The sequence below is a fragment of the Salvelinus alpinus genome, chromosome 6 (genome assembly GCF_045679555.1).
Source record: "Salvelinus alpinus chromosome 6, SLU_Salpinus.1, whole genome shotgun sequence".
Classification (NCBI taxonomy): Eukaryota; Metazoa; Chordata; class Actinopteri; order Salmoniformes; family Salmonidae; genus Salvelinus; species Salvelinus alpinus.
The window spans coordinates 30,031,537-30,045,309 of NC_092091.1; the positions used below are offsets into that span (position 1 = coordinate 30,031,537).

At 42.7% G+C, this 13,773-nt stretch overlaps 1 protein-coding gene and 1 long non-coding RNA gene across 3 annotated transcripts; one reads left to right on the forward strand and one right to left on the reverse strand.

The window, feature by feature from the left end:
* Window positions 1–547: 547 nt before the first annotated feature.
* Window positions 548–4,995, reverse strand: itpa (inosine triphosphatase (nucleoside triphosphate pyrophosphatase)). The gene is made up of 8 exons (XM_071406233.1): window positions 4,825–4,995; window positions 3,602–3,659; window positions 3,434–3,498; window positions 3,250–3,323; window positions 3,117–3,148; window positions 2,754–2,866; window positions 1,445–1,521; window positions 548–1,238 (listed from the first exon to the last, which is right to left on the reverse strand). The coding sequence occupies exons 1-8, from the start codon at window positions 4,885–4,887 to the stop codon at window positions 1,100–1,102; spliced, it is 621 nt and encodes a 206-aa protein (XP_071262334.1). The 5' UTR covers window positions 4,888–4,995; the 3' UTR covers window positions 548–1,099.
* A 105-nt stretch (window positions 4,996–5,100) lies between these two features.
* On the forward strand, window positions 5,101–8,202 carry LOC139578523 (uncharacterized). Of its 2 annotated transcripts, XR_011675569.1 has the most exons (5): window positions 5,101–5,199; window positions 6,739–7,055; window positions 7,207–7,364; window positions 7,587–7,759; window positions 7,969–8,202. It is a non-coding gene; the product is annotated as an uncharacterized lncRNA (long non-coding RNA). The 2 variants fall into 2 exon arrangements; XR_011675568.1 differs by lacking the exons at window positions 5,101–5,199; window positions 6,739–7,055 and having other exon boundaries at window positions 7,148–7,364.
* The last annotated feature ends 5,571 nt before the right edge of the window (window positions 8,203–13,773 follow it).

Below are 13,773 nucleotides of genomic sequence, written 5' to 3' on the forward strand. Positions count from 1 at the left end.
CCTCCACAATCACCCGACCTCAACCAAATTGAGATAGTTTGGGATGAGTTAGACTGCAGAATGAAGTAAAAGCAGCCAACAAGTGCTCAGCATATGTGGAAACTCCAAGACTGTTGGAAAAGCATTCCTCATGAAGCTGGTTGAGAGAATGCCAAGAGTGTGCAAAGCTGTCATCAAGGCAAAGGGTGGCTACTTTGAAGAATCTAAAATCTAAAATCTATTTTGATTCGTTTAATACTTTTTGGTTACTACATGTTTCCATGTGTTATTTCATAGTTGATGTCTTCACTATTATTCTTCAATGTAGAAAATAGTAAAAAATAAAGAAAAACCCTTGAATGAGTAAGTGTGTCCAAACTTTTGACTGGTACTGTATATATATATGCTAGGAGGATGATGATCACTCAGACACTTCCACTCCTGAGACCTTTGTTGAGGGGGGGGGGGGGGTGATAAGGGCAAAAGACTAAGAAAAGGGGAGTGGAAATGTGACAAACAGGAGAGAAAACATTGAGTTACTACTTTAAAAAGAGATCAAACTCAGAAAGACAGAATATTTGTGGTTTATTAAACACTCCTCTTGGGGCACTCCACACACTCACAGAGCCTGCCTCTCACAAATCACAAATACTGTAGTCTTGGCTTGGGGACTGCACTTTAGAAAGCAGAAAGTCTTGAACTAGAACCACATTTTAGTGCATAAAACCCACATAATCCAGATTTGATGAGCTCTTTCAGTTTCAGAAAAGCAGATTCAGTGTTCAATACAAGCGACTTGACTCTGAACAGAGAATAAACCAAATCCTTATTTTTTGATAAGGTACAAAAACGACTTATTTAATACAAATGATGGAGGACGGAGTGTGGTCTAAACCATTGGCAGATGAGGTTAGAACTTGCTGACCAGTGTGGAACTGTCTAATCTGCACAAGTTTGTCCCAGTCTGATTGGTTAGCTGAGTCCTGACTGTTTGTTGAGCGATTGGTCAGAGTAGGTAGAAGTTGCCCCTAACCACGGATACAGAGTCAGATAGGTTTTGTATCCCCCTGATGGTAAAGGTTAAGAATGGGGGTAGGGTTGTCTGACCCTAGATCCATGGTTAGTCGTTCTGTTTCTTCTTCTTGGTGTCTGGCATGCCATTGTCGTTGGCCTGAGAGGAGAAGTGTTCGGACATGGCTGCCAGGGCTCGGTACCGATGGGATATTGTGTTCTTCACCTCCTTAGGTAGCTCAGCATAACTACAGGGACCAGAAAGAGAGTGAGAGACGCAACAATAAATGAGCTGGCAATAATCACTTTCATTCCTTTTCTTCATACTGATGTTGTCAATACATAAAATAGACATATACTGCCCCCCAGTGGTATAGTAGGAGAGTAATAAAGGAGTAATAAAGTGTGATACGTAAAAACAGACTCCTGCGAGTAAAATAAAAGTCCTGCTTACGTTTTGTCAAATCCGTCTGGCTGGAAACAGGGGTCCCATCCAAAGTCTCTGGGGCCTCTAGGCTCTACAATGTGCCCCTAAACAGTTAGGGGGAAAAATACATGTTTATCAAAGCAAGCATGCAGAGTTAGTGTGGCTCAGTTGTAGAGCATGGTGGAGCAATGCCAGGGTTGTGGGTTTGATTCCCACGGGGACCAGTACGAAGAATTACGGAAAAGTATGCAGTCGCTCTGGGTAACGTCAGTAAGACCAAGGAGCTGATTGTGGACTACAGGAAACGGGGGGGTGAGCACGCTGCACCATAGAGAGCATCTTGACTGGCTGCATCACTACTTGGTATGGCAACAGCACCACCCTTGATTGCTTGGTGCTACAATGGGTGTTGCGGTACATCACTGGGGCCGAGTTCCCAGCCATCCAGGACCTGCCATCAGGCAGTGAGAAAGGAAGGCCTGGAAAATCGTTAAACACTCCAGCCATCCAAGCCATAGAGTGTTCTCTTTGCTTCCGCATGGCAAGCGGTACCGGAGCATAAAAGTCTGACATCAACAGGCTCCTGAACAGCGTCTATCCATAGCCCATCCAACTACCTCATCCCCATACTGTATTTATTTATCTTGCTCCTTTGCACCCCAGTATCTCTACTTGCACATTCATCTTCTGCACATCTACCATTCCAGTGTTAAATTGCTATATTGTAATTACTTCGCCACCATGGCCTATTTATTGCCTTACCTCCTTTATCCTACCTCATTTGCACACACTGTATATAGACTTTTTCTACTGTATTATTGACTGTATGTTTTTTTATTCTATGTGTAACTGTGTTGTTGTATGTGTCGAACTGCTTTGCTTTATCTTGGCCAGGTCGCAGTTGTAAATGAGAACTTGTTCTCAACTGGCCAACCTGGTTAAATAAAGGTGAAATAAAATAAAATAAAAAAATAAGACTGCTGAAATTTGGTCAAAAATCTTTCATCTGTTGTAATGGCAAGGTATATTATCAGATTAATGTGGTATTTAGTTTTCCTGACACAAGAACAAGCCAGTTGATCAGAATATACCATGGAGTATCAGAAATGGCTGTCTGTCTAGACAGAAAAATACTTTGAAGTCAGATTTTGCAGTAAAATAAATGAGGTAGTTACTGCGTTTTGACTTTGTAGGGCAGTGTACATATTTTTTGTAATTTTTTTGTGCTACATTGATATTGATTACTGCATTGTTGGGTTTGGAGCTTGCAAGAAAGGCATTTTACTGTACCTGTGCACGTTACATAAACACTTTACATTTGAAACTATATTCTGACCTCAGTTATCCCTCTGAAGAGTTGTACTGGCTCCTCTTTCCCTGGACAGAAGGCAAAGGTACACAGAGCCCAGGCTGACTTATCTTCAAACCCAGCCAACATCTTATACAGACCTGGATAGAGGGAGGGACGGTTACACAAACTCAAACCCAGGAAGTTGGTGGCACCTTAATTGGGGAGGACTGGCTCGTGGTAATAGCTGGAGCGGAATAGTATCAAATACATCAAACACATGGTTTGATGCCATTCCATTAGCTCTGTTCCAGCAATTATCACGTCCTCCCCTCAGAAGCCGCCACTGCACACTCAAACATTACATTTAAGTAACTGTACTCATTCATTCACAGATGAATCATGATTTACCTTCAGGCCTAAGTTTATCCAGGAACCATTTTCTACACACACACAAAAAAAAAGATACATTTTCAATAAATTAATTGTCATATTAGAGAATCCGACCACAAGCTCCACAGAGAGGTTATAGAGGCCTACTCACATGTAGGGTCCTGGTAGACCTCCCAATGCTCTGAAACAGAGACAGGTGTCCTCCACTATGACTGGTCCATCAACCTGAGAGAATTGACACGGACAAACCAGGTCAGATGAGCATTTATACACGTATCTCTTATCCAGACCTCATTACAACAGCACACGGAAAAGAACAGTCCACAATGACACACCTGTTTTGCTGCTTCCTTACACTTCTGTATAGAGATCTCGTCTGGTTCCCCCTGGTATTCAGGCACTGAGAAAGATGGACAGTAATTTAGTCCCACGTGAAGACATAACAGAGATGTATTGATTAGGTATACATCTATCTCGTCATTCCATTGAGAAAGTTAACTCACAGTCAATCTTCTTGGACACTAGTTTGTAGGGAAACTTGTCCCCCAAGATCTGAATCACCTGGTTAGACAAAGAACAGCAGTCTTTTATGATGGCATGAACTTGTGAGTTGGTCTGCAGTGTTATGTGTAAGGCAGGGACGGGCAACTGGCGGCTGCCGCCCCCCGCAGATCAATTCCACCCCACCCCCTCAAAATGATGATGATTTTTTATGAACCCAGCTGGGGTCTCAATTTACTGTTTAGAGTTAGCATAGTAGAATACACAAGGTGCAATAAAACAAATGGATTGTGCATCAGCAGTTTTTCTTTTATGTCAGTCACTCAATTAACCCATGTCAGTGAACATTTTTTAGATTGGTAAATTAGTCTAGCGTCCAGCTATTTATACTTGAAGTAATCATGGTCGAATTACAGACTCGTTGATTTTGTTAGTCACTTTCACTCAGATATCATATTAAAAACTGCAAACATTTATATCGACTCTATAGCAAAATGTGTACAATTGCAGGAAATTAGCTGTAAAACTGCAATTTTTTCTCTTCGCCCAATGACGAAATGAGTACAATTGCAGGAAATGTAAATGTTTTGCTCGCAAGTTGGGGATGTGCCCCCCCCAACAACATTTTGCGTAGGGCCCCGATAAGGCTAAGGCATGGATGTGGGTATGCAGACCCGCAATCCACTGCAGCCCCTACTGGTTCGATCCTGCTGTATCACAACTGGCCGTGATCGGGCGTCCCATAGGGCGGCGCACAATTGGCCCAGCGCCGTCCGGGTTAGGGGAGGTTTTGGCCGGTGTAGGCCGTCATTGTAAAATAAGAATATGTTCTTAACTGACTTTCCTAGTTAAATAAAATAAGGAGTTCTGATATTTTGTGGCACCCACCCCCATCAACGTTGCCCATCCCTGGTGTAAGGCTTGGATGCCACCTGCTGGTATGTTTACTGTTAAACATGCAGGACTCCAATAACCCAGTTCATGTTATACAGTTAATGTGTACAACCTATTCACGTAGCCTCTGAAATTAGATTAATTATATATCAAAACATTTGATCTCAGCAGGTGTAATCTAAAACTTGGCCACCACATTTACCCCTGTCAGACATTCCATTCTGTCAGGAGTCGGCTGGAGCCTCTAATAAACAGCTCACTTTGGAACGTTTCAATATTCACTCCGGGCCATTTCTACAGGGAATAAGAATTGATCTGAAGCATTCCCCACCTCTTCTAGTTTCTTTGCGTTTCCAGTCACGAAGACAACGGATCTCCCCGCTGGAATAGCCATGCTGAGGTCTCTTGATGTCTGGAAGATAATCACGAACGGACCAGAACACGCCGCACCGCAAAGACATCCGGCACTGCATCAGCCAATGACAGGCCACTGCCAAGAATCCTAGCAAATCAGGGTAAGGTTAGGAACTCCGCCTATTCAGCACTATCCAATCGGAATGTTGTTGTGTACAGCTGGAAATAATGTCCGGGTGAACATACCATGTCGGGAAAACGGAAGGCTAAAATGCAACCATTTATATTTAGAGAACGGCATATTTTGGACAAAATGACGATACAACAATTGCTATCCATGCACTGTAACTTAGTAAGTTAACAGTTATGATATCCTGCAAGTGACTGAATCTTAGCTAACTTGTTTAAAGTTATTTGAAAGTTGCCTTACATGTTAGTTTGTTGAAGTAGCCTATAGAGATACACCAGGATACACCTTGCTACCTTAGGAGGATGAGCTGGGCAATCAGCGGTCTACTTGCGTTAATATTTTTTAATAACCGGTTTATACCCATACCATTCCAACACAGAAAAGCTGCTTTTTAACATATTTAATAAAATAAAAAAATCACTCGTATTGTAATTATAGGTCATATTTCATAGAAATCTGGAAACACTGGACAGTCACTTTAAAGCTCCAATCTTTAGTTGCTACATACATTTTTGGACTTATAAATTAATGATATATACCAAAATTATTCTTGAAGAATATAACTTATAAATGTCTCATGAGCTTAGTTCAACTGTTGTACCCCATCAGAACCCAAAATATAAGCTTGTTTTACTCCAATGTTTGTAAACAATGTAAACACACTGTATAGCCTCAACATGGTTAAAACTATACATTTTATACCATGGATGGTCAGTCCTTGCATCCATAGCTCGGTCTATGAATTTGAGAGTAGGTACTTATCCCTTAGCTTTTCAGCAAAACAGGTGGGGATAACACCTTATTATTTCAAGCTTTAAAGTTGAAGAGCGTTTTCAAAATTATTGAAATGTAACTGTATGTGGGCTGGACTCTGAGGCTCCGTTGTCTGGATGATCCGGAGAACCCATGCCCATCCCGGAGATGTGCCAAGGGGAGGATGGCTCCCCGTAAGGCTTCCTGCGGTGGCAGACCTGTCTGTGGTGAGAGAGTACCAGGCGTACGCCATGCTGAGACAGAGGCTGAATATGAGCACAGACTCCACCTCTACCCCCTTGTTGACCCTCTGCCATGCCCCCACCGGGTGACCCCCGCTACCCTCTTACCATACAGGACTGCCCACTAGAGCCAAGATGCCCGTGCCAATCACTTTGCCATTTTCATAGGAGACATTGGACTTATCATACATGTCACACCAGTGTGAAAATCTCTAAATATATGGATATTACTATTTGGCTACAGTCTAAGTCTGAATCCGAAATCACCCACTTGCCCCTGAGCACTCAATTTGCGCATTGACGCGCGCCTCTGCCATGCACGTGTCCCAAAACTGAGGGAGTGAAAAGGATCAATGGTGTAGGGGCTAATTTGACCCTCTGATAGCCACTTCCATTGAACCAGCACGCATGCAGGCTCTAGAGCGAAGTGCTATCCCGACACGTACCACGATATGTTTGGAGTTTGCGCAATTTAATACAAAAGAATAGACGCGTGCCTAACTATATAAAAAGTGCATTTGTTTGTTTGATTTCGAGGTTTGACACGTAACAAGTGAAATCGCTCCCAAATTAAATGTTTAACGGTTACTGAGGTTTATATCTTATTACACAACATGGGGAATGTGTTAATTTGAATTTAATGCTCGTTATATTATTTCAACGTGGAACATAATTGCCTCATTCATGTCACGACTGTGTTCCGAAGTTGAAGGGTTTATTGATGTCCTTGCCACTCTGCAAGTCACCTTGGAGTTTCGTCAGCAACACGTGACAACGGAGGGCCCGCCGAACGAGTTGTGTGAGGCACTGTGTCAACCCCCACAGTGCCTCAGGGCAGAGAGTCTGATTGGCTGTATGGCTCAGCTGAGGGTCGTGGCCAACTAGCAGCTAGCGCTAACTTCAGGTGACTGGTTGTCATGGCGATGCATAGGGACCAGGAGTATACAGACATGTAGTCTGTCCAATCAGAGCTCTCTCCCATGGGGATGGAACTCGCCCCCTGGGATGCCAGCCAATCAGCAGGTAGGGAATTTGTGATTATTCAATTTTTTATCTTTATTTATTTCTCTATTGTCTCCCCCTTATTCCTTCAACTGTTTTCCCCGTTTCTCCATCCCTGGCCCCGTCCCTCTCCCTGTATGTGTTCCGTTCCTGTCGATGGGAGGTGAGCTAGGTTGGAGGGAGGTAGTGAGTCGTGGTAACAGTGTTCTGAGTGGTCAGTACTCTGTAGAGGACGTGAGAGGAGAGGTTGGTCATCTCTACTGCAGACTAGTGTTCCTGTTTAATGAAGGACTGGTCCAGAGAGCTGCCTCACTGACCCCACAACCACAGGTACTATCTCATTCACTCACTCACTCACTCACTCACTCACTCACTCACTCACTCACTCACTCACTCACTCACTCTCTCACACACACACACACACACACACACACACACACACACACACACACACACACACACACACACACACACACACACACACACACACACACGTGTTTTGATTACTTAATGCCTGAGTTCAGTGGCTAATAGTCTTTTTACATTGACCAGCAGCCTCCACTCAGAAGAAGAGCAGAAGGAAAGCCCTCCTGCCCCTCCCCCTGTGCCCTCACAGACACCAGGTGGCACCCTGGCGGTGGATAAGGGCTTGGTCTGTTGTGCCCACCACAGGGTCATGGTGGCTGGCCTTGCCATGCTAGGGGTGGGCTCCAACCACAACAAAGGTAGATGTGTCTGCAAGTCAATCACTTCGTGCCTATCCAGACACACCTGCCAAACACCGGTCTGTGTTTGACACTTTTTCTCAAATGTACTTTTATTTGCCTGCAGGAATTTGTCACTTGACACTTCAGGTCTGATGAATCAGCAAAATGTATTATGTCTGTCATCTCCTCGAACCTCCACCTCTGTCTGTCCCACCTTCCCTCTCTAGACGTCCTAGTGTCAGTGCTCCTGGTGGGTCTGGGTGGAGGAGGGCTGGAGCTGGACCCTGCGGTGCTGGACCTGAAGGTTGCATGAGGAGAGGAGGATGAGAAGGAGGAGAAGAGGGGAAGACCTTGTGAACAAGTATCATGATCTCATACTTTACTGTATAGAAAATAGAACCATGTACAGATGTAGTTTATGCTAACACTATCAATCAAGTAAAGAATGTTTTATTCTCAAACTTCTCTCTGGTGTTTATTGATGATGAACCCTGCAGTGATTTTCTCAGGATTACAGTTGCTTTTGAAATTCTTTTATTTTCTATCAGACTTTAACTATCTCAAATATGTTGCACAGATGACCCCCCCCCCCCCTTCTGATTTTAGACTGCAGTCCCTCACACACTCTCTCTCACTGCTGAAGAGTGCAGCAGTGTTATTTACAGTAGATTAATCTTGCAGCATGTTCACAGTATCTCTGCGAGTTGGGTGCATTGAAGGGTGTGATTTATAACCCTGGATTTGAGGCGGGAATATTTTCTGTCTGTCAAGCCAAACTAATATTATAATTAGCTATCTGTTCCTTTGGAGTAAATGGGCATGCAAACTGTCTTTGGAAACTCCTGCGCAGATTTTTGCGTATTTACAGAGAGAGAAACCCTTTAGCTGGGTTTCCACTAGATAGCACAGTCAAAATGGCTGTATCGTAAAAATTTGTGAAAAACATTTAACCTTCATTTAAGGTTAGGGTTAGGCATGCGGTTAGTAGTGTGGTTAAGGTTAGGTTTAAAATCAGATTTTATGAAGATAAATTGTAGAAATGGGCGGGGTTTATGACTGTGACGACCCGTTAACGTTAGCTGCCTGTCAGATGAATCGAACTGTTATCGAATTGTTGCTTAGAACCGATTCGAACCAGAACTAAAGTCCACCGGAGGAAATGTTATCTTCACGATTATCTCTTTGACTTTTAGGGACTGACTTTTCGAACAACAGGCTATATATAAACACGGTGTAACTTGCTGGACGGACGTTTGGGTCAGGCATGGGCGCGCGGTGACTGGACCAGTGTTAGTTGCCAACTAATTGGACGGGAGTCACTACTTGACAGTAGGTTAAGTAATCAGCAAGACAAGGCAAAAATGACAACTAGCAAAACAAATAAAAACATCAATAATTGATAGGTATACAAACGTTATATTTGTGTTTTAGTGGCATGCTGACCGGGCAGTTGGCTAACATTAATAAACATCACTCAGCACTTGCTTCTACACCTGCTTTGCTTGCTGTTTGGGGTTTTAGGCTGGGTTTCTGTACAGCACTTTGAGATATCAGCTGATGTAAGAAGGGCTATATAAATACATTTGATTTGATTTGAAGTAGCTCTTAAATTTAGCTCAGCTCCTTGCACTTTTTGTTAGCGGCTAACGTTAGATATCAATCTTGAAACTATCCCAATAACATTAAAATGTTTCTCTTTGACTGTCTTCATCTTTTCTCAGCTTTACTGAACCATAGTGTTTGGATGGTGTTGTGTGTGCAGGTGGCTGAAAGTTGGATGGACAGCTCCGTCACCATGGGCAACCAGGGGATGGAGGAGCTCACGCTTCGAACACACCGACTGTGTTTTTGCGTTTTGATACACCAGAAGTACATTAATTTCCAATGGAACGCTGCGTTTGCCTTGCAGCATTGCGTTGCAGAGGCAGACTTGACAGAAAGTAGCAACATGTGAATGTAGAATTTTTGTTGCACACATATCCAGAAAGAAAAGTGGGATTACATAATAAAAACAGTTTGATTGCATAATCTTTTATTTTTTTTAAAAATTTATTTGCCAAGTATAATATTTATTTGATGACATCCACAAATTAATTGTGAGAGCCTATAATATAATTTCCCTCCAAAATGCAGTTTTGGAGCGAAATGCAATAATAAAGTCAAGATAGCAGAGTAGGCTCTTTCAACAATGAGACCAACGTTGAGGAAGGTGGTCTTGATCGCGCTGTTGGGCCGGGACCAGCCCCGCGAAAGTGCAGGTCTGTGTGGGTCCAGAGATGGTTAAAGTCCCGAAAGCAGGCAGGGGAGTTCCACCGTCTAATTCAAGAGCTTTGACTGTTTGGAGAGGAATTCCGAAGTTACTTCCGTCTGGGCCGAAGCCAGTTCGATCACCTGCTCCAGATGGATACCAACTACCGGGAGTCCATCGCCTGGTGATTTGTCTCCGGTAAGCTACATTCTAATACATTTTTAAAGCCTTTGATACCATAATTGATTGATATTTGATACATTGTTTTTATGTCCAACCTAGCTAGCTAAAGGGCTCTCTAGTTAATAGTCCCTATTTGACATCAGATGTACTTTTACAGAATGTTCATTAGGAATATAACTTTTCCCAAAGTTCGTTTATAATCCTTTTTTAATTATGCAATGTTACCAAATGAAAAGAAAGTTGAGGTGCCTTCTGCCCTGATGAAGGTGGGCTAGTCTTCTCCAGGACCCATTGTTGTTCAAGACAGTTACAGTCATTCATTACATTCTTATTGGACTCACATACACTCTTAGAGAACAAGGTTCCAAACGTGTCCTTCTGCTTTCCCCATAGGATAACCCTTTTTGGTTCCAGGTATAACCCTTTGGGGAAAAGGTTGTACATGGAACCCAATAAGGCTCTACTTGGAACCAAAAGGGGTACTACCTTGAACCAAAAAGGGATCTCCTATGGGGACAGCCTGAGAACCCTTTTAAGTAGATAGTACCATTCTTTCTAAGAGTAAAAAGCTTTGACTATGTACAGATTCAGTGAGCATAGCCTTGCTATTGAGAAAGGCCGCCGTAGGCAGACCTGGCTCTCAAGAGAAGACAGGCTATGTGCACACTGCCCACAAAATGAGGTGGAAACTGAGCTGCACTTCCTAACCTCCTGCCCAATGTATGACCATATCAGAGACACATATTTCCCTCAGATTACACAGGTCCACAAAGAATTCAAAAACAAACACGATTTTGATAAACTCCCATATCTACTGGGTGAAATACCACACTGTGCGAACACAGCAGCAAGATCTGTGACCTGTTGCCACAAGAAAAGGGCAACCGGTGAAGAACAAACACCATTGTAAATGCAACCCATATTTATGTTTACTTATTTTCCGTTTTGTACTCTAACCATTTGCACATAGTTACAACACTGTGTGTATACATAATACGACATTTGTAGTTTCTTTATTTTTTTTGAACTTTTGTGAGTTTAATGTTTACTGTTCATTTTTATTGTTTATTTCACTTTTGTATATTATCTACTCCCTTGCCAATAAAGCCCCTTGAATTGAATTGAATTGAGTGATTCATGGCTCCCAACAGTTGAGCTCTCCAAATGAATGCACATGGCAGACAGACAGCCTCTCCTATTCAGTGAGGGCTGGCATGGATTATTTACTAAACCCTGTGCCAATGTAGCTGTGTTTGTGAATCAGAGCTTTCTCGGTAGTAGTCAGTCACCCACCAATAATGAGTTCAGTTATGCGACAATAGGCATGATGCGTAACCAGTGTTTTCAGAGCAAATGTGCAGATGTGAGAGAGAGGAGACTATGAGACACACTTTCTCGCTCTCTTTCTCTCACTCTCTTAGTATGGTTGGTATGGAAGACTGAAGTATGGATACCTGAAATGGCTTTGTGACAGTAGTGATGATGGCTGTGTGACAGTGAGCAGCACTTGGTTGCTTATTAACCAGGAGCCCTGGTCAAAAGTATTGTACTAAATAGGGAATAGGGTGCCATTTGGGATGCGATCACTGGCTTCATGTCTGATGCCTGAATCCAGCTGTTTCTCCAGCCCTGAGTGTCAGTCCTTCCTTCCTGCAGGCGAGTTCTATCTTCCGGGAAACTTCTTTCTCATGGTCTGAGAGTCTTTAATGTGCCTTTTGGCTAACTCCAGGCAGGCTGTCATGTGCCTTTATACTGAAGAGTGGCTTCCGTCTGACCACTCTACCATAAAGGCCTGATTGGAAAGTTCCATCTGGAATGTTCTCCCATCTCCACAGAGGAACTCTGGAGCTCTTTCAGAATGAACATCAGGTTCTTGGTCACCTCCCTGACCAAGGCCAATGCTGCAGAATTTTTTTGGTACCTTTCCCTAGATCTGTGCCTCGACACAATCCTGTCTCGGAGCTCTAGGGACAATTCTTTCAACCTCTTGGCTTGGTTTTTGCTCTGACATTCATTGTCAACTGTGGGACCTTATATAGACAGGTGTGTGCTTTTCCAAATCATGTCCAATCAATTGAATTTACCACAGGTGGACTCCAATGAAGTTGTAGAAACATCTCAAGGATGATAAATGGAAACAGGATGCACCTGAGCTCAATTTCGAGTCTCATAGCAAAGGGTCTGAATACTTATGTAAATAAGGTAAGGTGTTTTTTCTACGTTTGAAAACATTTTTAAAAATTGTTTTCGCTTTGTCATTATAGGGTATTGTGTAAAAATTATGTAATACATTTAAGAATAATGCTGTAACGTAACAAAATGTGTAAAAGGGGAAGGGATCTGCATACTTTCCGAATGCACTGTGTATATATATATATATACAGTACCAGTCAAAAGTTTGGACACACCTTCTCATTCAAGGGTTTTTCTTTATTTTTTACTATTGTCTACTTTGTAGAATAATAGTGAAGATATCAAAACTATGAAATAATACATATGTAATCATGTAGTAACCAATAAAGTGTCAAACAAATCAAAATATATTTTGGATTTTAGATTCTTCAAAGTAGCCACCCTTTGCCTTGACAGCTTTGCACACTCTTGGCATTCTCTCAACCAGCTTCATGAGGTAGTCACCTGGAATGCATTTCAATTAACAGGTGTGCCTTGTTAAAAGTTAATTTGTGGAATTCCTTTCCTTCTTAATGTGTTTGAGCCAATCAGTTGTGTTGTGACAGTAGGGGTGGTATACAGGTACAGTAGGGGTGGTATACAGGTACAGTAGGGGTGGTATACAGGTACAGTAGGGGTGGTATACAGGTACAGTAGGGGTGGTATACAGAAGATAGCCTTATTTGGTAAAATACCAAGTCTATATTATGGCAAGAACAGCTCAAATAAACAAAGAGAAACAACAGTCCATTATTACTTTAAGACATGAAGGTCAGTCAATCCGGAAAATTTCAAGAACCTTTAACGTTTCTTCAAATGCAGTCGCAAAAACCATCAAGCGCTATGAGGAAACTGGCTCTCATGAGGACCGCCACAGGAAAGGAAAACCCAGAGTTACCTCTGCTGCAGAGGAGAAGTTCATTAGAGTTAACTGCACCTCAGAAATTGCAGCCCAAATAAATGCTTCACAGAGTTCAAGTAACAGACACATCTCAACATCAACTGTTCAGAGACAGCCTTCATGGTCGAATTGCTGCAAAGAAACCACTACTAAAGGACACCAATAACAAGAAGAGACTTGCTTGGGTCAAGAAACACATTAGACCGGTGGAAATCTGTCCTTTCGTCTGATGAATACAAATTTGAGATTTTTGGTTCTATCTGCCGTGCCTTTGTGAGACGCAGAGTAGGTGAACAGATGATCTTTGCATGTGTGGTTCCCACCGTGAAGCAGGGAGGAGGATGTGTGATGGTGTGGGGGTGTTTTGTTTGGTGACACTGTTGGTAATTCATTTAGAATTCAAGGCATACTTAACCAGCATGGCTACCACAGCATTCTGCAGCGATACGCCATCCCATCTGGTTTGCGCTTAGTGGGACTATCATTTGTTTTTCAACAGGACAATGACCCAAAACACCTCCAGGCAGT

Excerpts from the sequence above, each read along its gene's own strand:
- itpa (XM_071406233.1), bottom strand. The coding sequence starts at position 4,887 with ATGGCTATTCCAGCGGGGAGATCCGTTGTCTTCGTGACTGGAAACGCA. Across the intron at positions 3,660-4,824 it reads ACGCAAAGAAACTAGAAGAG|GTGATTCAGATCTTGGGGGA; the intron begins GTGGGGAATGCT and ends TTGTCTAACCAG. Across the intron at positions 1,239-1,444 it reads CCAGACGGATTTGACAAAAC|TTATGCTGAGCTACCTAAGG; the intron begins GTAAGCAGGACT and ends TGGTCCCTGTAG.